This window comes from Brachionichthys hirsutus, unplaced genomic scaffold (genome assembly GCF_040956055.1).
Source record: "Brachionichthys hirsutus isolate HB-005 unplaced genomic scaffold, CSIRO-AGI_Bhir_v1 contig_475, whole genome shotgun sequence".
Classification (NCBI taxonomy): Eukaryota; Metazoa; Chordata; class Actinopteri; order Lophiiformes; family Brachionichthyidae; genus Brachionichthys; species Brachionichthys hirsutus.
In genome coordinates this window covers 14,083-38,750 of record NW_027180571.1, presented here as the reverse complement: position 1 = coordinate 38,750, position 24,668 = coordinate 14,083, and the positions used below count along the sequence as shown (strand labels likewise).

General features: G+C 42.1%; 1 protein-coding gene across 1 annotated transcript; it reads right to left on the bottom strand.

Annotated features, from left to right (window-relative positions):
- Positions 1 to 10,524: 10,524 nt before the first annotated feature.
- On the bottom strand, positions 10,525 to 17,345 carry LOC137916009 (antizyme inhibitor 1-like). Its single transcript, XM_068759133.1, has 10 exons — positions 17,144 to 17,345; positions 16,827 to 17,000; positions 16,133 to 16,305; positions 15,778 to 15,912; positions 15,556 to 15,637; positions 15,370 to 15,444; positions 14,980 to 15,145; positions 14,600 to 14,715; positions 13,377 to 13,594; positions 10,525 to 11,082 (listed from the first exon to the last, which is right to left on the bottom strand). Exons 1-10 carry the CDS (start codon positions 17,243 to 17,245, stop codon positions 10,983 to 10,985), a joined length of 1,341 nt encoding a protein of 446 aa, XP_068615234.1. The 5' UTR covers positions 17,246 to 17,345; the 3' UTR covers positions 10,525 to 10,982.
- Positions 17,346 to 24,668: the final 7,323 nt, after the last annotated feature.

Below are 24,668 nucleotides of genomic sequence, written 5' to 3'. Positions count from 1 at the left end.
AGGGGGTAACTCTGTCTGTCTGTTAAAACCAGGTCAGTCCAGTCCCTCGGCCCAAGTCCTCTGCTCCCTGCATGCAGTCACACGCTTCAGAGCGTAAAAGGCGTAATGCTGACCTACTTCTGCAAGAAAAACAGAGAGAAAGAACGCTGTCTGACTTAAAGTCAGATAAATAGTCACAAGACAAAAATGATTTGCACCTAAATGTTCCCGTCTAGTTTTCAAATGACAAATCACACAAAAATGATGATTAACCAAGACATTTATTCACAATCAATCAATGAGTCAGGCTTAGCGCTTGCCACCAACGCGAGGTGCGTTCATCTTCATTGGCTTTGCGATCTTGGGTTTCTGAGCAGTCTTGGTGGAGGACAAGTGGTCTCTAGAGTCTGACTGGTGGGACACGGGGTGGAAATTAATTGCATTGAGGGAGTCAGGAGTTGTGATTTACATTTGATCCAGCCAATGGTGGATGATAGAATCAGCCGTCCTCTTTGTCCAGTGGACAGGGTCCCTTGGCTGAGTCCTGAAGTGGGCAGGATTGAGTCCTGACAAAGCGTTGCAGTTGGCTATAATGAAATTGTTGAGATTCACCAGCCGCTCCTTCTGCTCCCTTCTTAGTCTGACACAGAAATGGATCACCGGAACGTGAATACTGGCATTAGGAAATGTTTCCTGGGCCACTTTCAGCAGCTCATCCAGCTGTTGGATCGTGTTCTCCATATTCTGTCTTCCGAGACAGTTGTTGAGTCCTGCCGACAAAACAACTGTCTCCACCATGCGGGTCGGTGGAAGCCTCCTGAGCATTTCGGTGACATGGAAAAACTGGGCCCCTGGATAGCTGTCTACTTGAATGCTGGGGTCTGAAAATGTCGGCACCCGAGCAAGATTGCAATCCCCCAGGAAAATGATGGGTTTCCTCGGCTGAAAACGCCAAATTTCAATCTTGCGATCAGTACATTGGTGGACTGTCGGCTCCCAGGTAGCAGGTGAAGGAGCGTGATGCTGTACAGGAGGTCGGGTGGTCCTCCTCTTGCGCTTCTTTTTCTGAAATGAAAAAGGAAGGATGTTTGATGTTACTCCCAGAACACTCCGATGTACTCAGTGGTTCACTGAACCCCCCCCCCCAGTGACTGCAGCCATAAAACCATGCAGGGATTTAAATGTATGTTTTTAGAATAATAATTCATCATTTATTGTGCCGCCTCATTCTACAATAAAGAAAATAAATGATTCATGCCACTCTGATTACAGTGGCAACTGTCATGGGCTCACATGACAACTTTTGTCATCCCATAAGATAAAACACACAACAGGTGTCTTCAGGTCAGTACTACTGGTTTGAAAGAAGAACCTTTGATAATATATATATCATAATGGATATATTGCTTCCTGATTTTTCCAGAACCTCCAGTCTTCCATTTCAAACTGCAGATCTGATCTGAAGTCCAATGAAATAGTAGTTAGGATGAACTCACCTGTGGTTGGAGGTCCTCCTGGTGGTGAGTGAGCTCCTGCCTCTGGGCCTTATTCAGCTGATGTTGAAGACGTTAAATCTGATTGTTCCTGTGTCCGATCGTCTCCCGAGCGCACTGGAGTTCAGCCTGCAGCCTACTGCTTCCGTCCTCCTGAGAGGACAGTTTCCTCTTCCTGAGGACAGGCCTCTGAGAGTCATCACGCCTGTCCTGCCTGTCGTCCAAGTGGAGACGCGACATGAGACATGTGATGTCATCCAAGGCCTTTTCAAAAATCTGTGTAAAAATTAGTAGAGACATGTTTTGAATATGACAAAGTAGGATATCGATTTGTCCCTGTATAAATATATAATAAGAAGAAAAACAGACACAAATATTCTTTACTCTGCTGAGTTTATTTGACTCCACTGTCTTCACAATCCAGTTGACAGAAGAATGAATAACTGACTCAAATCGGTCCGAAACACAACACTCCCGCTTTTTCTACCGGAAGCTCAACTAGTGTCACCGCAATACAATATAATGGAAATAGTTCACATTACACATCATTCTGAGTAGAAATCAAACGTAAACAGTGAATGAAAACAGCTGAAAATGTCAAACTAATATATATCAGTCTAACTTTAGCTTTAGACGGACACTTAAACAAAGTGACAAACAGAACATCTTACCCTGCTGTCTCTACGACCGGTCATGTTGGCTCCAAGCGATAGCGATGAGATGGCCGGTTTCATGGGTGAGGAAAAAAGTTTGTAAATCACCAACTAGACGAGGATGGATCTGAGTTGAACTCCAGCAACACTTATATTCAAAAGGCGTTTCACTTTCCAACACAAATATCCCACAGTTCAGGTGAATCCTTTAATGTTGTAGCCTTTATATACCCAACCTACATCAAAGGATGTATGTAGGGTTGTTCGTGCGCTTTGATGTAGGTAGCTATGGCTACGGCATGGGAACCCATGCAGACAGGGGTAGATTATACAAAATACACACAGAAATGTCAAGGTCTTCAAATCTTCCTGCTGCAAAAAAATTTTTAAATTAATATTACTTTGTCATTGTCTACACTGAGTTTCCACTGTGTCATCTCCACTTATCTGGGAAACCAAATCAGTTAGCCTTAAACTAATGTTGGCGTAGTGGTTAGCACTGTCACTTCACAGAAAAGAAGGTTTTGGGCTCGAACCCTATTTGTGAAGAGTTTGTATGTTCTCCCATTGTCTGCATGGGTTTCCTCTGGGTTCTCCAATTTCCTCCTAAAACATGTGCTTCATGTTACGGGGAGCACATAGTGTAGATTCTACACTATATGCATATCAATAGTTGTTAAGATGGGCCCTGCACTGCTATTTAACTTTGACCAAAGCAGACAAACACACTCTCATTCAACGGGAGCCATCTTCCTATCTGGGAGATGCGAGAGCAGAGCTCCGCATTTCATCCTGCAAAATCTGTATAAAAGACTATTATAAGAGTTCAGCAAAAGACACAATGATGTTTCAACCGAATTGCGAGTGAAAGTATATCCTTAAAAAATCTGACTGTGGAATTACAGCATATATGATGCCTGCAAAAGTACAGCTCTCCACGTAAACGTGCATGACAAGGTTTTTTGGAGACTCCTCCACCCTCAGGATTGAAAATCTCCATTGTTTTTCTTGAAACCCGTTGCCATCCCATCCCCTTCCATTTCACAGATACTTTGTTTTGTCTGGCGTTCTTCGTCCAGTCGAGCCATCTCGTCACTTAGTAATGGATTTTGCCGTTTCTTGTAGCCATTCCCTCAAAAAGGGAACTGCCGCAAAGCAGCAGATAATCTAATGACAAGTATAAATAAATGAATTTGTATTTGAAATATTTGAAAGGGTTTATTTTTCAGGCTTTTTTCCTGGGAGTCATGTAATCATTTGGAAGAAAAAACAAATACCTGGTTTCATATAAATACCATATGTAATATTTACAATTCTTTAAAAAGGAGTTGCATTTGTGATTACAAAATCTGGCAAATAAAGTAATTTGCATTCATTTACAGCTTTTAAAACTGGTATGCACTACATTCCAACTGAAGACCAGCTACTCCTCTCGTACCCCAGTAGGCGCACATGTAAGCAGCCCTTTCACATCCTCTGTTTAGTGCATTGTATCAGGTCCATGACCAATCAGACATGGTTTTAAAAAGCATCAGCATGCATCCGGTTAAATGATAAAACGTAGAAAACAGATGTTCCAGATCTGAGATAACACGATTTCACATAACGTCCCTTTTGGCAAGAAAATGAAAATGTTTGAGGTTAAGAACATCCTCCAGTATTCAGCTTAGAGCAGGTCATATTCCAAGCAACAGTCAACACCATACAGGGGCCACATATGACCCCCCCCCAGCCGTTAGAAGAGAGGCAGAGGTGTGGAGTGGTCACTCTGAAGCATCACGTTCTGCAGCTCGTTTTATGCCACCGTCTTTGCTGCTGGGTTGCTGCCTCCATATTGCGTGAGGACCAGTGGCGTCCAAAGCGACGTCCATTATCCGGTCTGGAACCAACCACCGCAGAAGCAAGAAGAAGAAATCTAAAACAGCTACAAAAGCAAAGATGGAGCCCGCCACGGGGCCGCAGTGGGCCCTCAGCCTCCGTAAGCGTCTGTCCAGCGGGAGCACCTCCTCTCCGGAGACCCGCTCATACACCTGAGAGGGAGACACAAGCAGTTGGTGCATGAAATACGGCATATAGCAGGTAAAGTTGGCTTTGATGCCCTCGTCAAAGAACCTGCAGATTTGTTCTTTTGAATCTGTAAATGTGGTTTTCAATGTTAAAATTAAATATTTTTTTTGTGACTCCATTATGGATTTGATTCGAATGAAATTTGGTGATGGGTCCCCCCTAGATGACTGTGTCAAATTTCATAAACATCAGTCAATAATCAACCGAGATATTGAGGAACACACTTTGAAGCGCCATTGACTCCAATGTTACAGAAGATTTCAAACTGCTCCATAATCCAGAATAGATGGATTAATCATCTGTTCCTGGATTATGGAGCAACCAGAAATTATGCTGGTTCCCAACATTTCCTGAAAATGCCATCAAGATCCAACCAGAACGTTTTGAGTTTTCTTGCTAACGGGTGGATGGTCGGACAAACGATTGCGATTACATGTTAATTATTTCCTTCTGCAATATAAACTTTTGTTTTATTTGCATCAACTGAGTGTTGAATGTATTTATGAAGTATCAAAAGATCAAAGCATCAAAGAGCAAAGAAACTTTATAATTGCCTATAAATATACAGCTTTCAGCTGAATTTGCCAAAACATTTGATCATGGACTCAAAGATGCATTGTTGCATCAAGCAGCAAAAGAGACCAAAACCCAAGATACTCCGAGTGAATAGCTCAAAGATAAAACTGACCGTATTAAGCCTGAGGCTCATGACCATGGAAAAACAAAGACGCTACTATATGGCTCAGCTTAAGGACCAGACAGCAGAGCTGAAGAGCGTTAAAGCTTCTCTGAAAGACGCTCAACAACAGCTGCAGCTGGAGGAAGACAGAAAGCAGAAAGAAACTTTGCAACTAGAGCCCTGCACTCTCAATTCACAGTCGGTTGAAACCAACACCCTTCAATCAGAAATAACTGCATTGAGGCTGAAGCTACATGATGAGGAACAGCAACGATCAACATTGGAACAGAATGAGCTGATTCTCTCCAGCAATAACATGAGTCTGAAAGCTACAATAGATCAGCTGGAGAAGATCCAGGAGGAGAAAGATCTAAGTTTCAGCTCCCAAATGGATGAGATGGGGAAAAACAGAGACATTCATGTTGCTCTGGTTGAGCAGCAGAAAGCGGAGCTGAACAGTCTTAACGCTTCTCTGAAAGACGCTCAACAGCAGCTGGAGATCCAGCAGCTGCAGGCGGAGGAAGACAGAAAGCAGAAAGAAATTATGCTGGTTGAAATGAAAGATCAGCTAACTAACATTCAAGCAGAAATGATTGAATTAATGCAGAAGCTAAATGATGAGGAACAGCAACGATCAACAGCTGAACAGAAAATGCTTTCTCTCGCACAGAAGAATGAGAATCAGAGAAATCACATGAAGGGGGTGGAGAAGCAGAGGGATATGACAATTCTAAAGCTCAAGTCCCAAATAGATGAGATGAAAACAAACACAGACATTCATGTTGCTCAGCTTGAGCAGCAGAAAGCGGAGCTTAGCAGTCTTAATGCTTCTCTGAAAGACGCTCAACAGCAGCTGGAGATCCAGCAGCTGCAGGCGGAGGAAGACGGAAAGCAGATAGAAATTATGCAACGAGAGATCTGCACTCTCAATTCACAGTCGGTTGAAACCAACACCCTTCAATCAGAAATAACTGCATTGAGGCTGAAGCTAAATAACGAGGAACAGCAACGATCAACATTGGAACAGAAAATGTTTTCTCTCTCTCAGAAGAACTATAATCAGAGAAATCACATGAAGGGGGTGGAGAAGCAGAGGGAGATGACAATTCTAACGCTCAAGTCCCAAATGGATGAGATGAAAACAAACACAGACATTCATGTTGCTCTGCTTGAGCAGCAGAAGGCAGAGCTGAGCACCCAAATGGATGAGATGAAAACAAACACAGACATTCATGTTGCTCTGCTTGAGCAGCAGAATGCAGAGCTGAGCACCCAAATGGATGAGATGAAAGCAAACACAGACGAATATGTTGCTCTGGTTGGGCAGCAGATGGCAGACCTGAACACCCAAATGGGTGAGACGAAAACAAACATAGACGGTCATGTTGCTGTGGTTGAGCAGTATAAAGCTTCTCTGAACATCCAAATGGATGAGATGGTGAAACAGAAAGATCAGATGGAGGTCTCTCTGACTGCTGCTCTGAAGGAGGCTGAGGCTGTAAACATGACCCTGAAAAAGAAGGATCAAGAGTGTATAGAGCAGAAATCCGAGATAGAGGAGCTCCAGGACAAGCTGCATGCAAAGAAGGCAAAGAAGAAGTGGTACAGGAGACTTTTCGGTGGTAGCAGCAAGCAAGTTGTCCCTGATCCCAGCATTTAAGCTGTGAGGGATAGCGGTCCCCCCACCCTACATGACTGTCACATTCCATAAACATTCGTCAATAGTCAACCGCGATTTTGAATATCCATTGACTGAAATGTTAGCAAATATTTCAAACTGCTCCCATAATCCATGATCTCTTCTGGATCATCACCAACATTCCAGAGCCTAAAGTGAGGGCGGATCCCAGCTGACTATGGGAGGGGCGGGGAGCGCCCTGGACGCTTCACCAGCGCATTGCAGAAGGGTTGGGAAAGATCTTCAAAATAATCTTTGAAATGGAATCTGGTCTGCGTGGCAACCACCCTGGGATTTATGATTCAGAGATGGTCTCGAGTCATGTTTGCAGAAGTGCAACCATCGCCAGGCCAACCTATGCACTAGCTTCAGGAGGCTTATTTTGTTATGACTGCGATAGTTTTAAATACGACAGAGAAACAACCTCAAAAACGTTTGGAACAAATGTATCCAGGGACTTAAAAATGTTTTTCCGATGTATATTTGTCATATTTTATGTTGCAAATCATACGAAATACACAGACCATAGGCGTACTGGTACAGGTCTGTATATGAGTCATTCTACGAGACGAGTGCCATTTGAGTCCACAAAGTTTGATAAGGCACAAAAAATTAGCTAAATGTCTTTCTAAAGCTTAAAACTTTTAATTTAATTGTTCTTGTTAACATGATATATGAGTAAATACTATATTTTTTGAGCATGACATACTATTTTTAATCATTTTCATGAGTACATGGCCATTTTCACATGTCCATATTGACCAACGTCAATTTGCATCCACAAATCACCAAATACATTTCAGATTTTTATCAAACCTTTATTATTTCCACCAGTATAAGTGTGTCACTGATTCCATAAAATATATTTATTCAAAATAAAAACATTATTTTTGGTAAAAAGAACATTATTTGTGCGCGTCCCTCAGTTTTTCTTACCACCCCGTCACACTGACCGGTTTTGTCTATAAATAACTGACTGTTGCTTTACGTGACATCATTTGAACCTCTAGAGCAGCCGAGCAAAGAAGGCAAGTTCTGACATTCCTTTCCATTCCTTTTTTGTTGTTTTTTCATGTTAGATGAGGTCCGTCAAGCTCAACCCAACCACCCCGTCGCGCAATATTGAGAGGGAAAACAGATTAAAAAAAAAAAAAAGTACACTATTAATGTACCGGTAAAGAAAATTACATTATCAATTGAAAGTTCAGTATACTCACTATACATGGAGAAAAAAGGCCATTTTAGGATTAATTTTACCAACCCGTCACATATTTTATTGTGACGTGGTGGTTCTTCTTCAGCTCACTCACAAAAAACATGTAACAAGAGACAATCAGAGATTGCAGACCCTCGCCTCCAATAGACCATTCGATCTTGTGAGACAGTAAACAGGGCTTCGGGATCAGAGGGGCCAAACCTGCGCTAGCTTGCTGCTCCGGAATGGGAAAAGATACAACTACAACTGTAACATATATGAAACTAGAATGAAATATGAGTGTGCACACCAAATTTGAAGTCTCTAGCTCCAGAATTGAGGTCAGAATGGACTCCTAAAAAATGCTGATTTTAGAATGAAAATCAGCTCTCAGATCCGGATTGTGATCCGGATCCGGCCGAAATTAGTCATGGTCATAGACCTTTAAGGAGTACTTATGTGTGATTTTTTTTCAGATCCATACCGCCAAGTGCCCTATCTCACAATGTTAAAGAATCCTTTCAAAAAATCTAGAATCTGGATCCAGATCCGGATCAACGCCATTCTCAGGGAGGACCGAGCCACTGACAGAACCATGCTTGTGTAAAAATTTCCAGTCGATTGGGTTACTAGTTTTAGAGTTATGAGCGTTGACAGACAGACAAACAGACAGACAGACCCAATTGCAAAACCCTCGCCTCCCCTTCGGCGAGGGTATTGCAGTTGGGTCCGTCTTGAAGTCTTAAAGGTCCAATATTATGGGAAAACTCACTTTCTCTATGTTTCAACACTATTATGGTGATTTTGGGTCCTTATCAACCCAAAACAGGTAAATAAACCATCAAGCCAATCCTTCGTAGTTTGTGTAGGTCTGTAATCAGCTCCTGTCTGGAAGAAATTACGCCACAGCGGGCAAATGTGCACTAAGTGTGCATGCACATGTGTGCATGCGTCCCCGTGTCTGTGTTCTGCCCGTTCACGCTCTGCAGCATCTTCCCTGCATCAAGTTTATTTTTGGTGGTAATGTTCCGACAAAAATGTGCAAAAAATGTTTTAGAACTTTTAGTGTGCTAAACACTTTGAACGAGACACTTCATGGAGCAGGAGAGCTGTTTGATACAAAAATGGGGGACGCTGTCCTGCAGCATCGGTTTGCTATTTTGACCAAAGACTGGCACAGATAGTTCATATAAGTGCCTGAGAACTGCGTTCTTGGGACCTTTAAGCCACGCCTACATTCATATCCAGAATTAACAAAAGTGCCTCATGTCAGATGAAGGCTTAAACCAACAGATCGTCACAGAGTCATCTTGTTAAAAAAGAAATGGAAATAGAATGAAATGGTTCAGAAATTAATGTTGAATAATGTTCTTGTTTTGTGAACTAATCAAGGCATTATTTTTTATTTCAAATTTTTAAGTCAATCTATATTTTCTTTGTAAAAACAATGACACCGTTGACATGTGAAATTCATATTTCACAGACAATGATCATAAAAATGAGAAAAACTGATTAAATAACATACTGTCTATCGATTGTTTCCAAAAAAGGACATTTTACGAGCAGTAAAATTTGATAATTTTTTTTATTTAATGTACCATCACTCAAATAGTGTACATATTGTCCGTGACGGGGTGGTACAAAAATGGCTACAAGGTGTAAATCAAATGGATATTATTAATAAAGATTTTATGCCTGAGGTGGGAAAATATGTTTTCTTGGAGGATTAACATGTCCTTCATGTTGTGGGTTTTGAAAAAAGGAGTTTGCTCTGCATGAAAATGTCACGAATTGCAAAGTGGAAATGGCACCCGTTTCGGAGCGAATGACCCAGTAGATTGCAGGTGTGACAAATGGAAATGCAAGCATGAAGCCATAGCTGGAAGACCCTCCCATCTCTCCACTGCACCCCTGTGCTTTCTGCACTAAATCTACCTTTCTAGCCAAAAACGTTTAGCTTGAATCGTTAGTAGTATTAGTACTACTAACATTTGTCATATTTGGGCTGCTGCTGCCAAGTCTTCCAAGTTTATTGACAACAATAATTCTAATCTAATTTATTTGAAATATCACCCAAATAGGTCGCTTTTATTTATTTATACAAGTGCTATTGTTTGCATTTAAAAAAAAAAGCATGCCAACCGATCACCTCAAGAAACCGAACCGAAATTACATTTTGAACTATTTGAAATATTTGAACATCTTTCCTTGCAACAAAAACAAATTAATCATAATCATTCACACGTGTTCTTTGTTAGTCATTGAGAATGTCCTTTCACTTGCATGGATTGTTCAAGGGGTTCCTAATATAATCTGTCCATGGTTTTAACTCCTCATCCCAAACCCACTAACCCGAGAACACATGATCCAAAACCAGCAGCAATCGTCCAGATGGTCATCGAGGCGCCTCATTAAAACACGAGTCTGGTCAGAATGAAACACGTCACAATCCTGTCAGGGAGCCGTTTATTAATGCTTATTTTGACGAGCACAGTTTAACGCCAGCATGCATCAGACTCTTCAAAACAAAAAATATAGCTTTTTTAAATACTTGTATGCAGCGGTGACAATTCCTTCTTGAATAGATCCTTACTCGATCAGCTCATCGGTTACCCCTCCACCCTTTTGTCCCGCCTGCGGCACACATGCTGTCTGACAATGCTGCTGCAAGCAGAGCACCCCAGAAAGACATTGACATTTTACTGTATTAATGAACAAACATCTCCCCAATCCGCCCCCGGCAGACTGCGCCCATCATTTATCCCAGACTGGACGTCGCCACAGAGATTTAAACTGGATTTATTAACTACAAGCCAACAGAAGTTCTCATTTTACAACAACCAGAAGGACAAAAGCTTTTTATTGAGAAAAAAGAAATCACAATTTGAACTTTACAACCAATCAAGCTGGGAAAAGCAAACCCTGCAGCAAAGCAGGCCCCGTCACAGAGCAGCTTCTGATTAAATACGCCTTCACTCAGCGATACATTTCTTACTGCACCAGACGACAACAGCAATTGAGATACAGATAATCTGTGAAGTGAAATTTAAGATTGAATGAACTATTAATCCCCAGTGGGGGGAAATATTTTCTTATACTTGATGCAGACATGCAAATAATGGAGAGATGGTCAAGTGATGGGCGGCGCCCGAGGAGCAGCTAGTGGGGCTCGGCGCCTTGCTCAAGGGTAACCTCTCCAGGTACCAGTTCACAATCAACACTTTGATCCCCACTGGACTCAGGCAGCCTCTGTTTGGCAGGAGTTGAGAAAATATGGGACCAGTGAGAAGTTCTTCAGCGTAGCCTCGTGGGTGAGGTCAGTATCCTGCATCTCAAACCTGGGGGGGATAAACACACTGTTTAGAGCATCCTTTCAATCTGCTCTTTGAGAGACACGATTCATTCATTAGAAGAGGAAGAGCATGAGACGACGCAATCATCTCTTCTCCAGCCACTAGTTACTGTTAACTATCAGAGGTACATGACAGATTAATACACACACACTAGTTACTGTTAACTATCAGTGGTACACGACAGATTAATACACACACACTAGTTACTGTTAACTATCAGTGGTGCATGACAGATTAATACACAAACACTAGTTACTGTTAACTATCAGTGGTACATGACAGATTAATACACACACACTAGTTACTGTTAACTATTAGTGGTACACGACAGATTAATACACACACACTAGTTACTGTTAACTATCAGTGGTACATGACAGATTAATACACAAACACTAGTTACTGTTAACTATCAGTGGTACATGACAGATTAATACACAAACACTAGTTACTGTTAACTATCAGTGGTACATGACAGATTAATACACACACACACTAGTTACTGTTAACTATCAGTGGTACATGACAGATTAATACACAAACACTAGTTACTGTTAACTACCAGTGGTACATGACATATTAATACACAAACACTAGTTACTGTTAACTATCAGTGGTACATGACAGATTAATACACAAACACTAGTTACTGTTAACTATCAGTGGTACATGACAGATTAATACACAAACACTAGTTACTGTTAACTATCAGTGGTACATGACAGATTAATACACAAACACTAGTTACTGTTAACTATCAGTGGCACATGACAGATTAATACACACACACTAGTTACTGTTAACCATCAGTGGTACATGACAGATTAATACACACACACTAGTTACTGTTAACTATCAGTGGTACATGACAGATTAATACACACACACTAGTTACTGTTAACCATCAGTGGTACATGACAGATTAATACACACACACTAGTTACTGTTAACTATCAGTGGTACATGACAGATTAATACACAAACACTAGTTACTGTTAACTATCAGTGGCACATGACAGATTAATACACACACACTAGTTACTGTTAACCATCAGTGGTACATGACAGATTAATACACACACACTAGTTACTGTTAACCATCAGTGGTACATGACAGATTAATACACACACACTAGTTACTGTTAACTATCAGTGGTACATGACAGATTAATACACAAACACTAGTTACTGTTAACTATCAGTGGTACATGACAGATTAATACACAAACACTAGTTACTGTTAACTATCAGTGGCACATGACAGATTAATACACACACACTAGTTACTGTTAACTATCAGTGGTACATGACAGATTAATACACAAACACTAGTTACTGTTAACTATCAGTGGTACATGACAGATTAATACACAAACACTAGTTACTGTTAACTATCAGTGGTACATGACAGATTAATACACACACACTAGTTACTGTTAACTATCGGTGGTACATGACAGATTAATACACAAACACTAGTTACTGTTAACTATCAGTGGTACATGACATATTAATACACAAACACTAGTTACTGTTAACTATTAGTGGTACATGACAGATTAATACACAAACACTAGTTACTGTTAACTATCAGAGGTACATGACAGATTAATACACAAACACTAGTTACTGTTAACTATCAGTGGTACATGACAGATTAATACACAAACACTAGTTACTGTTAACTATTAGTGGTACATGACAGATTAATACACAAACACTAGTTACTGTTAACTATCGGTGGTACATGACAGATTAATACACAAACACTAGTTACTGTTAACTATCAGTGGTACATGACATATTAATACACAAACACTAGTTACTGTTAACTATTAGTGGTACATGACAGATTAATACACAAACACTAGTTACTGTTAACTATCAGAGGTACATGACAGATTAATACACAAACACTAGTTACTGTTAACTATCAGTGGTACATGACAGATTAATACACAAACACTAGTTACTGTTAACTATTAGTGGTACATGACAGATTAATACACAAACACTAGTTACTGTTAACTATCGGTGGTCCACGACAGATTAATACACAAAGTTCAGGGGAAAAACATGACGGTTTTCGAGTTATGCCCGGGAAACCCTCATCTGGGGCAAATCCGGACAGAATAAGCCCGAGTTCAACTTGTAACCATGGAGATGAAACAGAATGTGTAGAAAGTTGTTTTCTGTTCTCCAGAACAGAAACATGAGGCGGGGGATAATTTTATCCCCCCCTCCTCAACTTTTTGTTGGGAGACGTAAATCCTCCTTACCAGTCTCTGGAGGAGATGACGTAGAATACCGGGGGAGGAGGAGAGTCGGTGGCGGCGCGGAGCGGCTGACCCGGACTGTAGGCCCCTGCGTGGCTGAATACGAGCCAGTCTCCGATGTTGAGCTCAGGCAACAGACAGCGCTCCACTACCTGGTCCAGGTCATCCCCAGAAGGACCCCACAGGCTGCTGCTGAGCACTGGAGCCTCCAGGGGAGCGCTCTGCTGACACACAAGGAATCGTTCAGAATTATCATCAGCCAACTCAGAATAGCTTCGCTCAACTGGCGACAACAATGTGTTTAGTTTGGGTCGTCTCACCGAAATATCAAAGCAAGTTAAACGTTTGTCATCAATAAATCAAGTGAAATCGAAAAGCACTCGGAGAGCGCAGACCTCCGCCAAGCATCTCAGTCTCCCTACATTGTGATTTACTACAAAAATATTGTCCGACATTTATTTATAGATTCCTTAACCAAGAAAAACCTTTATAGCAATTAGATTCACATTGATGTCATTATTAGTTTAGAAGTTATTCACAAAAAGCTCACTTTCAGTAACGGTGGATTCTTCTGGATCTAGATCCAGAGCTTTTAAAGATGCAACTAATCCGGATGTCCACTACTAATTCCACAGTGTAAAGGCAGCGGAAACAGAACCTCCTTTGTGGAGAGATATTATTGAAAGGGTCCAAAAACAAAACTTTTACGCCGATTTCAACTGATCTGTTTCCTGAGGTATTAAAGATAGAACTAGAACTGATAGAACAGACCTCATTCTGAATCAGACCCAGAAGACATTTTGCATGATAGCGCATATCGGACCCCTTTGTGACTGGGATTGTTGGTGATTGAATTGAATGCATATTTTAAGAAGAAAGCCACTATTATAAGTAAATGGCAGGATCCGCAATCCGGATTTTGAAGCTCCATTGGGTTTAATATTACCTAATATTCCAAAGTGATCCATAATCCAGGATAATCCATTTGTTCCTGGTAACATTCCCAATATTTTCTGAAAATATTTCATCCAGATGCGTCCAGACATTTTCGAGTTATCTTGCTAACAGGTGGACAAACAAACGCCGGCGATCACATAACCCCCGCCTCAGCGGAGGTACCAGACGGAAGCGTGCCGCCAGGTGAGAGTGTAAACCGTACATAAATAGTGAGCAGCGTGGAAGAAGGAAAGCTTCCTGCGGTCACATCTGAAGTCTGGAAGATTTACCTTGTGAACAGACGGAGCAGCGATCAGCATTTCAGAAAGCTTGCCGGCGAACGATCCATACACTCCCTCGTTCATGCAGTACTGGAACTCTGGCTCGTCAGGGGCCGACGCACCGTCTGTAGAGCGCAACGATAGAAAGCATCCATTTTTAAACTCAGCTCTTTCATTTGACCCATGGCATATGAGCTGCACATTTATCGACATAATGCATTGTTTGTGTAATGGATTATTTTTTTTATACAATTGTAACTTTCCTTGGCCACTTTGGCTCAAAGGTAGCGCTGTATAAATCTTCTGAACCAATCTCGGTGCATTGTGCAGAGTTAGCCTTAGTCTAGACAAGCGGCCATTATTCCTTAGGTGAATATCACGCCACTGACCACGGGCCCGGTCCTGCCGATCACGCGCCGCCACCTCCTTGGAGATGATATTCACAGCCAGAGTGAAAGCAGATGACACAAAGAAGCTTGCGGGCTCAGCAATGATGGAAACGCCAGTAGAGGGAGGGAAGCATAGGTCCACCGTCGTTATGACTGCACTGCACAGCTGCAGGCGACGACAGCGGTTCGGAAGTTGTACGACAAAAGAGGAAAACCAGTAACAAATACAGTGCATTTCAAACCTTTACGTTACATGTTGAATATTAGGGCTTGATTCGTTGAATGTGCATGCAAACGCATTTCTATTTCAATCGTGCTGATTTCCTAATTCCTAGTGTGTCCGTCGTAATTTCAGGTAAAAAAAAATAAAAAGCACAGAACGGTACCGACCGATTTCAGGTGAGCTTCAGAGCCGGTGAAGTCGCCTCCGATGTCCAGGACTTTCATGTTAAAGCCGATTTCCTCCTGAGGGAGAGAAAAGCTTTTAAATAAGCAACCAAAACTCAAGTTCCTGCTAAAAGAGGGTTTCTGGAGCTGTTGCAATCATCCAAGACGTGAACTTGAACAATGACTTACACCCATTTCGAAGACGCAACGGGCATTGGACACGGCGTGAATGTACACCTGGGCATCCTCGCAGGACCTGGAGACGGGACATCTGCGGGTAAGAGGAAGAAGAATGATGACATATTCGACATAGGTTTGAGCGGTTTGATGTGAAGAGAGCCGCCTGGACACAATCTATACGCCGTCTCTAACTGCATCCCAGTCAAGGCAGTGCTGTTCCGCTGGGCTTACCTGACTCCGATGACCTGCATACCCAGCTCCTTAGCAATCTCCAGCAGATGCCTGCAGTCCTTGAGCGAGCAGCCAAACGTCATGCTCATGTCGTCGTCTGGGCCAGAAGCTTCTGTCGACACCTGCAGCAGCAACCTGCGTTCAACAAAGCATCTTAGTTATTGATCAAAGAGAACCCAGGTGAGGTAAGTACAATAATGCAACTCGAATGAGTTCAAACTTCAAGTGGCTGCAGCATAATAACCAGTCAGGAGTGGAGAGACAATAAATACAAAGTGCTTGACAGGGATGAAATAATGATTTTTAAGTTGCATCATCGATGACTTCAAGACTTGAAAGCTTATTGAACACGTACTTGGCATTGGGGTGGCAGCGGGAAATCTTGCGTAGCTCAGCTTCATTATCACAAACCAGCAGGTCAATGCCGTTTTTAGCAGCGTATTTAATGTGAGATAATTGTTTGCAAACGCCGCTGAAGATGATATCTTGGGAGGGAACGCCGTGGGTCTGTACCAGCTCAAACTCTGACTGAAAGCAGAGAAAACAGAAGTAGTTTTTCTATTACTATACTTTAAGATTAGAAGGGTCGCCACTGTGGCACATTGAACACTTGGTGGTGCCTCTGAGTCTCGTCAAAAGCCTAAAGCTACATATATCAATGTACGAGGACTTGCTCTAGTAGAGAAAGGGAGGGTGTGCTACAGGGGGGGTCGTCGACTTACGGCCACAGTTGATGTCGGCCCATGTTAAATTACCAAAAGTATATTATGCCGAGTCATGATTCTGTAAATGAGCAGTAGAAAGAGACGATTTCCTCTCGGTGGACATCGTGGGTGAGACCGCAGAATCGGTCGTACACTCGATTCGCTCGCTCGGTATGTCGTAAACAGACAAAAACAACAACAGATGAGCAAAGGTCGCAAAGCCGACCTGTAGAAAGTCGCACGGGTCCCAAGTCGACTACTCCCTGTAATCCAAATTGAATAGCCTGTAAAACCTCTTGCATTTCTTTTCACTATGCAGGGCGCCGCGGTCTCAGTAGCACCAACCTTGTTGGTGCAAATGAATCCAGTGCCGAGGGCAGCAAGAACTTTGATGACTGTCGGACTGCTGTTGCACCTGACGGCGTAGTAGGGTCGGATTTGTGCCATGTGAGTTCGCCAGCGAACGTGCTGCCTCATCACAACTCCCAGGTCTGCGACAAAGAACGCATTCTTCTCAGACTGCAAACGAAGGAAACACAAATCGGGATGAATCAGAAACTCAATTCAGACACAAAAACATTTGCTCAAGCATTCATTCACTTCACAAATCGCCAGATACAGAATTTTATGCACGTGCTAGTGCTGCAAGCGAGAGCCCTTACCAGAGTTTGCTCAGAGATGTGATTGTCAATCACGTCACAGAGGGCCGTGACGCCCTCCAGCAGGCACACAGAAAACGGAGGTTCATCGGAGATCCCTTTCATCCTCTCAACTTTTCCGTTCTGATCAGACAGGCATCAAGAATAGTCCTAAGTGGTCTTGCTCGCTTCTTCTGGAGCCCTCGGGGTCCTACACTTATGCACCAAACTGTGAAAGAAATGTGAACGTTACAAACAAAAGGTTTCTTTAGATATAAAATGCAGAATGATTCCGCTCGGCCTAAACCCGTCTGATAAGCTCCCCGGATAAATGTCATTTTCAGTGAGCCTCCAATCAGAATGCAGAACAGCCTGATGTTTAGAACAGCTTTGTGTCTTTTGAAAACAGATACTATGAAAACAGAGTCCGGGGAAAATGTTTCATTTATTTTACCCTCAATTACTCCCACCAATCACCTTGAATCCTGTTAGATAAATCTGCAAATGTGTTTATCATTAATTCACCAATGAGTAGCAGTAGTTATGTCATGGTTCTTTTAATGCCATTTATCCTTCATAATCTTACTCAAGATATTCATAAAGTATGTGACAATCGTAGATCTGTTAATATGCTGACTAGACTGAAGAAGTGAACACTTTGTGTTGTCTGGAAGAGCTATCTGCTCAAGGTTGGAGTCTTCATGTCTGGGTGATTTACGCATCTACACATTCTTATCTGCTAATAAAACCAGCTGGAGGGGAGCTGTTTCTCTGAGAATCGAGGACGAGGCTAGCAGCAGCCACTCTCCCTTGCTGGGAGAGTCGATGGCACGGCTAGAGAGCAGCTCCATCCTCCCTTGCTGAAAGAAAGAATACTAGTCTCGTTTCTTACCGCAAGTAAATGATTATTGGGTTGAATCTTTGGGGCTTGGTTCTGATTTTCTCTCTTTTACAGTGTCACAAACCTGACAAATCCCTGAAGCGTTCACCCGTTAAGGTTCACTGTGAACAGTAATACTACACAATACATCCGAGAGGCACCCTAGTCTAGACGGGACCACATGTGACGTGGCTGTAGCTTTGGGAAGTTAAAGATGGAGACCAGGAATTTCCCTCAGCAAGCCTACTGGATGACTGAAAACCTCCACGTACGCCCAATGTGGAAACAGGGCTCAGAGACTCAAATATGCACAGAAACGTGGGAAGTGAGGTGCAGAAATATTTACATCTGAAACATCCAGCTGTGGCAGAAGGCAGTTTGTCTGCTGAAGGGCTGGAACCCCCCCCCCCCCATCGACCAGTAGTGTCCTCAATGATGAGATATACAGGCAGGGTCTTATCCATCATACAACATCATCAGGGAGGAGTCTGACTGCCACAGGGAAATGGCCCCCAAACCTACAGCCAATGTCATTAGCACCAATCCTTATTGTGAAGAACATCAAGGAGTCCTAGAAGTGATGTCGTGGCCCCCACAGAGCCCCAATCGCCATCTCACGGAGTCAGTCTGGGACGACACGAAGAGACCGACGGATCCACGGGAACTCGGTGGTTAGTTCTCCAAGATGTTTGGAACAAACTATCTGCCAATTTCCTTCCTGTCCGAGTTTATCTAGAATAATTCCTGCTATCAAGAAGGCATTTGGGGGTCACACCAAATATATCGTGTTGATATAATAATATGTTGATTTAGACTTTTCTTCTGATCACTCACTTTGCATTTTGTAGATTTGATAAAGATAAACAATTAAATCCAATAATTCTGACTATTATTGACAGCATTGCTAAACACCTGCCAAAACCTTTCGCTCAGTGTTGGCTTCTGATATAATATCACATGCCGGATGGATCCTAAATTGTAATTGTGCGTTGACTCAATCATATCTTTAAAAATAAAACAAGACTTCACTTAGAATCTGGACAACTGTGCCGCTCGTACAATATTTCCAGTGTTGAATGGAACTACAGAGAGAGAAGCAAGCAGACGAGAACGCTGTCCACATTCAGTAAATATAGAACTGCAGAAAATAGATCTAAAGCTCATGATCAATAGTAACAAACGTCATCATTCATCCGATGCATGCGGCACGTTAAACTTTACTCCGTAAAGGAGTACTGGTGAAACTTCTCAGTATTGCAATGAATAACACAAACGCACAAAGACATAAACTTGCAAAAAATGGTTTCATTTGCTCCTGTTTCTATTACAAAAACAGCCCAAGTTATAAAAATCAAAGATGATGGATTACACTTCTATTTACAGCCGGTCCTCACTTAACGACGGACAATCCGGCTGCACGACCACCGTACCCTCGGAGAACCCGCGAAGCGCCGCCTGGAACGGCTTGGATTGGGACCGACGAGGAGGAGCGCCCTCACCAAGAAGCACGGAGGTCTGGACATAATAATGATGAAGTCAAACTCGCGGCACCGTCCTTTCCTGATACTTTCTTTTTGGGAGCGACGCGGCTTCTGAGAGGAATCTCTTCTAAAAGGGGAGAAGAATAAAAACTACTCTTCGTCACGCCTCGCCTCCTCCCCTTCCTGTGAATTGTGTTACTCTGACGGCGTAACAGCAATTCCTTGTCGCTACACTTTTACTTTCCCATTTCGGAAGGCCAGTCGTCGTTAAACAAGTGCGTCCTTAAGGGAGGACAACCTGTAATTCACTCACATGGATGAGTCCTGGGGGGGGGGGACCCGTCCACTATCAGCTGGGATCCCAAGGTGGCTCGGAGTTGAAGTCGAACGGCTCTCGGTATAAAGACGCTCCTAGATCCTCAGGATAGTTATTATACACCTGGAAATGAGCGGACCAATCAGAGGAAAATCAGATTACCGGTAGACAGAAAAGGCAACAATTTAAGGTGCGCTGTTACATGTATACATTGTTTGCACAATCAAATCGGTATAGTTGAAGAGGAGAACATCTGTGTATGCAATTGCTAAAACAAAATGTAGGTCTGAAGATGAAAATGGAAGCAGGAGCATTTGTTTTGTTTTGTTTTCCTGTGTTTTGGACATAAACGTCCCAGATCCAGTGAAGGGAAGCGGGACCAACATGAGCAAAAGCCGAGGAACATCTAATTGATATTACCATAAGCCTCAAAATCATAACGTAACATTAAATACTCTTCTGGTTACCCAGATTGCAATCGCATCGGTTGTTATTCATTGGAAGAGTTAGCATGAGCTATTAGCTTTAGCTACTTAGAAAGGTAACGTGTTAGTTACAGAGTGAGAACATGACGATCTTCCTTCTCGTTTAAGGAGTATTTCGGGTTGCAGGCAATCTGTCGCTGCATTACAGAGACCATGACATGCTAGCTAGCTAGCTCAGGACTCGGTTAGCTAGCTGTACTTACGTCTGCGGGAAACCCGAGAGAGGGGACGGAACGCTTTTCCTCTTTAGGCGGAATTTTTAAAGAATGATGGGATCGCTAAAAGAGAAAATTATGCTTTTCATGGACGTGGTGGTTTATGTCGAGTTATGTCCGTCGATGTTTTGGCTGGTACAGATCATTTGTTATCAGCAATCGATTGAAGCGAAAGATAAGACATTCACGACAGTCAGACGAGACAGACCGGAAACAACATGTTCTCCTTCGGTGGAGGATCCACCCTTTTCTGCTTTTGATTGGCTACTACTTGTTGTTTTGCCAAGTTAGGTTGATTTCCTTTAATTTTAAGGGTGATGATAGGATAAGGCTATATTAGGTAGACCAATCACAGACAGAGTAGCGTTATGGCGTCGCTTTAAGTTTAGTGGGATGAGAATATTTGAGGACCGACAAACAGAGGCGTCAAAGTCAATTAAAAGTCAAATATCGTGTTAAAATAGCTAAATAAAATATATTTTAACGACGGTGGAAAGAAAAGTTGAAAGAAAGAAAGAAAGAAGAGAGAAAGAAAGAAGGAAAGAAAGAAAGAATCACATTGATATGATAAAACTGATCAATTGATCTTGATATCAGTCTGCTCCTCAACAACAACTAACAAAATCAACTAGTACTACTACTACTACTACTAATAATAATAATAACAACAACAATAATAACCCTAACAATATCCTGTATAGCATATGTATATGCATATGCCCAGTGTTTAAAGTTTCCAAGACTTACCTGTGTTATGTCTTCATTGTGTTTATAATGCTGTCCAATAAAAATGGCAGAATTTCCCTTTTGTCAGATACCAAAATAAACAGTTGCAGCATCACTCCCTTGAGTAATCAGTTAATGTGTGCATTTTTGATTTGAAGTTTGAACTCGATTGTCCCATCCTTCGTCGTTGTGTGCTCTGGTCTGGTCTGGTGTAGTTGAGCGTGCCTCACTCCTCAACACTGGAGGTGGAGTGTGTCAAAAAAATGTCAGCTACCGTTTAAGAATAGAAGGAAATTGTTTTCCCTGGAAGTTTTTTTACTCAATATTTAATGATTTCAAGAATTCTTACAAAGTGACAGTGACATGTGTATAATTTTAACGGCCACAAGAACAACTATACTATGATTTCTACATAAAGCATAGCATTTATATCATCCAATCCGAGCGGCCCGGTGGCGCAGTGGTAAGCGCTGTTGCCTCACAGCAAGGAGGCCGCGGGTCAGAATCTGACTTGTGGCCTTTCTGTGAGGAGTTTGCATGTTCTCCCCGTGTCTGTGTGGGTTCTCTCCGGGTTCTCCGGCTTCCTCCCACCACCAAAAACATGCAGCCCAGGCTGATTGGTGACACTGAATTGTCCGTAGGTGTGAGTGTGTGTGTGGCTGATTGTCTGTCTCTGTGTTGCCCTGCGATGAACTGGCGGCTTGTCCAGGGTGTACCCTGCCCCCCGGCCATTGACTGCTGAGATAGGCTCCAGCTTGGCCCGTGACCCGATAACGGACAAAGCGGTTGGAAAATGAATGAATGAATATCATCCAATCCAAGAGTTCTGTTCTTCTATGGAGCTCTTCCATACTGTAGACACAAAGACACAAGCAGGTTTATATACCTTCATCAAAAACGCAGCGTTAATATTTTCCTACAGCAAGGATATCAGTATAAATGTCTTGCTTGGGGGGAAATGTGGCTTAATGGTGGAGCCAGCAGAACTCATGATTGCGGACAGCAAGAAGTGACAGCCATCCTACAAACCAATGAGAACTATGATGAGGATGCAATGAAGTGACCCACAGTCAAATACCTTCAGGATAAGTTGGTGCTGAAAAGCCATTTTAGTCTTTTCTCCAGTGTGTCTGCCTGCAGCCTCCTGGTCATCAGCTGGAGCAGTAAGATGTCTTTAGGAGGAGAAAGATGTCCATAATGTCAAGACACGGGAACACCTCCATGCATGGAGAGTTCCACCCAAAGTCCAAACACTCAGAATCTCTAACATGAGAAGGGAGGCTGAGGATTTGTGGAGTGTCAGAGCCCCAAGCTCGGATGAACCAAGGAGCATCCACGACTAGAGGCTGTGCAAAGATGTTGATAAGACAGTCCAGTCTGTAGTAACAGAGTGCAAGATGTAAGCTGAGATCCATATGCTGAGATGCACAACCAAATGACAGAGACTGTGAACAGGAATATTCTGCTCCTGGTATGAACTCAACTCCTACTGGGATGCACCATGGAAACAACAGCACCAATATCCTCTTCAACTTCCAGACTGATAAGCAGCTGCATGTCGAACAAGTCAAACATATGATGAGGAGCAGATACGCCCGGCAATACCAACTGACAGTAGCATCGGGTCGGAGTAAGACAAGAACAAAGAACTAAAGTCCAGAAAAGTAGGTTATTGAACAAAAATGTGAATTCACATTACTGGGAAATCATTCAGAGAGCTACACAGGTTTTGAGGACCCCTTAGGGAAAATAAACAATAGCAGCGCTTGTTCCCCTATAAAACAGTCGCTCCGAGTCCATTGTGAAGGCTGCATAGGCAATTTCATTTCCTTGGACTCTAACACAAAGGTTGTTCCGTGTTTTGTAAATGTTTTCTCAGATATTCAATGAGGCTATGTATATGTAAAACTAATCACACATAGCATCTAAAGTGGCTTCCAGTAAAGCACAATGTTTGATTTCCATTGTTGGATCAGAATAGTCAGTGCCGAACATTGGGAATGCGACAGCACCCACTGCTAGTGGCTGCATCATGCAGTAGGAATTCTGGTTTGAAAGCATAGCAAACAGATGACATCAACGCACATGATTGGAACGAACAGCATAGTTTAACCCCAAATGATCTAGAGCAGGGGTCTCAAACTCAAATTACCTGGGGGGCCGCAGGAGGCAAAGTCTGGGTGAGGTCGGGCCACATCAGGTATTCCACAAAAAAAGAAAGTCGAATGTGGCTCAACCTCTCGCCCGTAAAAATCTTACTTTTCTCATTTTCTGAAAAAAGTGGCTTTAAGAAATGTTTTTAAATATTACCCTCTTTTCAGCATTTTTAATCGAAAACTCAAAAGACATTCTTGAGATATTCATAAATTGAATATATATATATTTTTAATTCATATAAAACTTGCAGCCCGCATTATCCTTAAACTTTCAAACCTTAAACAAGCCATAAATTATCATCCTGCAGGTCGCGAGTTTGAGATCCCTGATCTAGAGTCTTTAGCCATGGAGGAATAAGCAATACATTCCTATAAAACCAAAATGATCGAAATCAAGAATTCTGCAGCGTCTCTGGATATTTGAGAAGCATCAATCAGTTTACTTGCTATTTACTATGTCTGACTGGTAAAACTTTCCATGAACTGGTCTTACGTAACAGAGTGTTGTGTTGAATGCGTTGTCCGGTCACTCAGCAGCACTTTTTGCGAAAGAACGTTTCAAAGCAAGAGGAACAAACATTTGCTCACACTGATCCGAATGGTAAGCATAGCCTGAAACTGGATGCAGGGATACAACAAATATACCAAAGCGATCTCATCTGAAACAATAGTCTGTTCAAAAGTGTGTTTGTGGTAACTATTATTATTATTAGTTGTTGGGTTTTTTTTTAACACACAGACATTAATTGTAAAATGTGCATTTTTGGTTTCACGATGTGTCTTTATCTTTGGGCTGTCCCTGGGCTTGTCAACTTTTAACAATACTATCCAAATGGTGCAGGAGTAAAGTAAGATATAAGATGATTGTAAAACAATAACACCACCTAAAAAATGGTGCACATTTCACCCTGCTTCCTGTCTGCCAAGATAGATTGCAGGAGAAGTGATTATGGTAAGTTAAAAGCTGTCAGTAGTTTTGATCAATATATTAGATTTATTTGAAAATGGTTTATTTATGCGACAAGCAGGAAGTCAGCTCCAACTAAAAATAGAGACTGTCTGTCATGTTTAATTGTGAACAGAATGTGTTTTGTGATTTGTTAGATATTCTGCATGTAAATCATGTTGGAGAACACCTAATGTGATCGGACTACTGTTGTATGTATATTTGTGTGGCTTTCCCCCCAGACTATAATATTAAACCTGTTATTATTACATTAATTTTTATTGCTATAACCATTTATTTTCATTGAACACAGAGCATGCCCTACAGACTCTCAACAGTTTGCA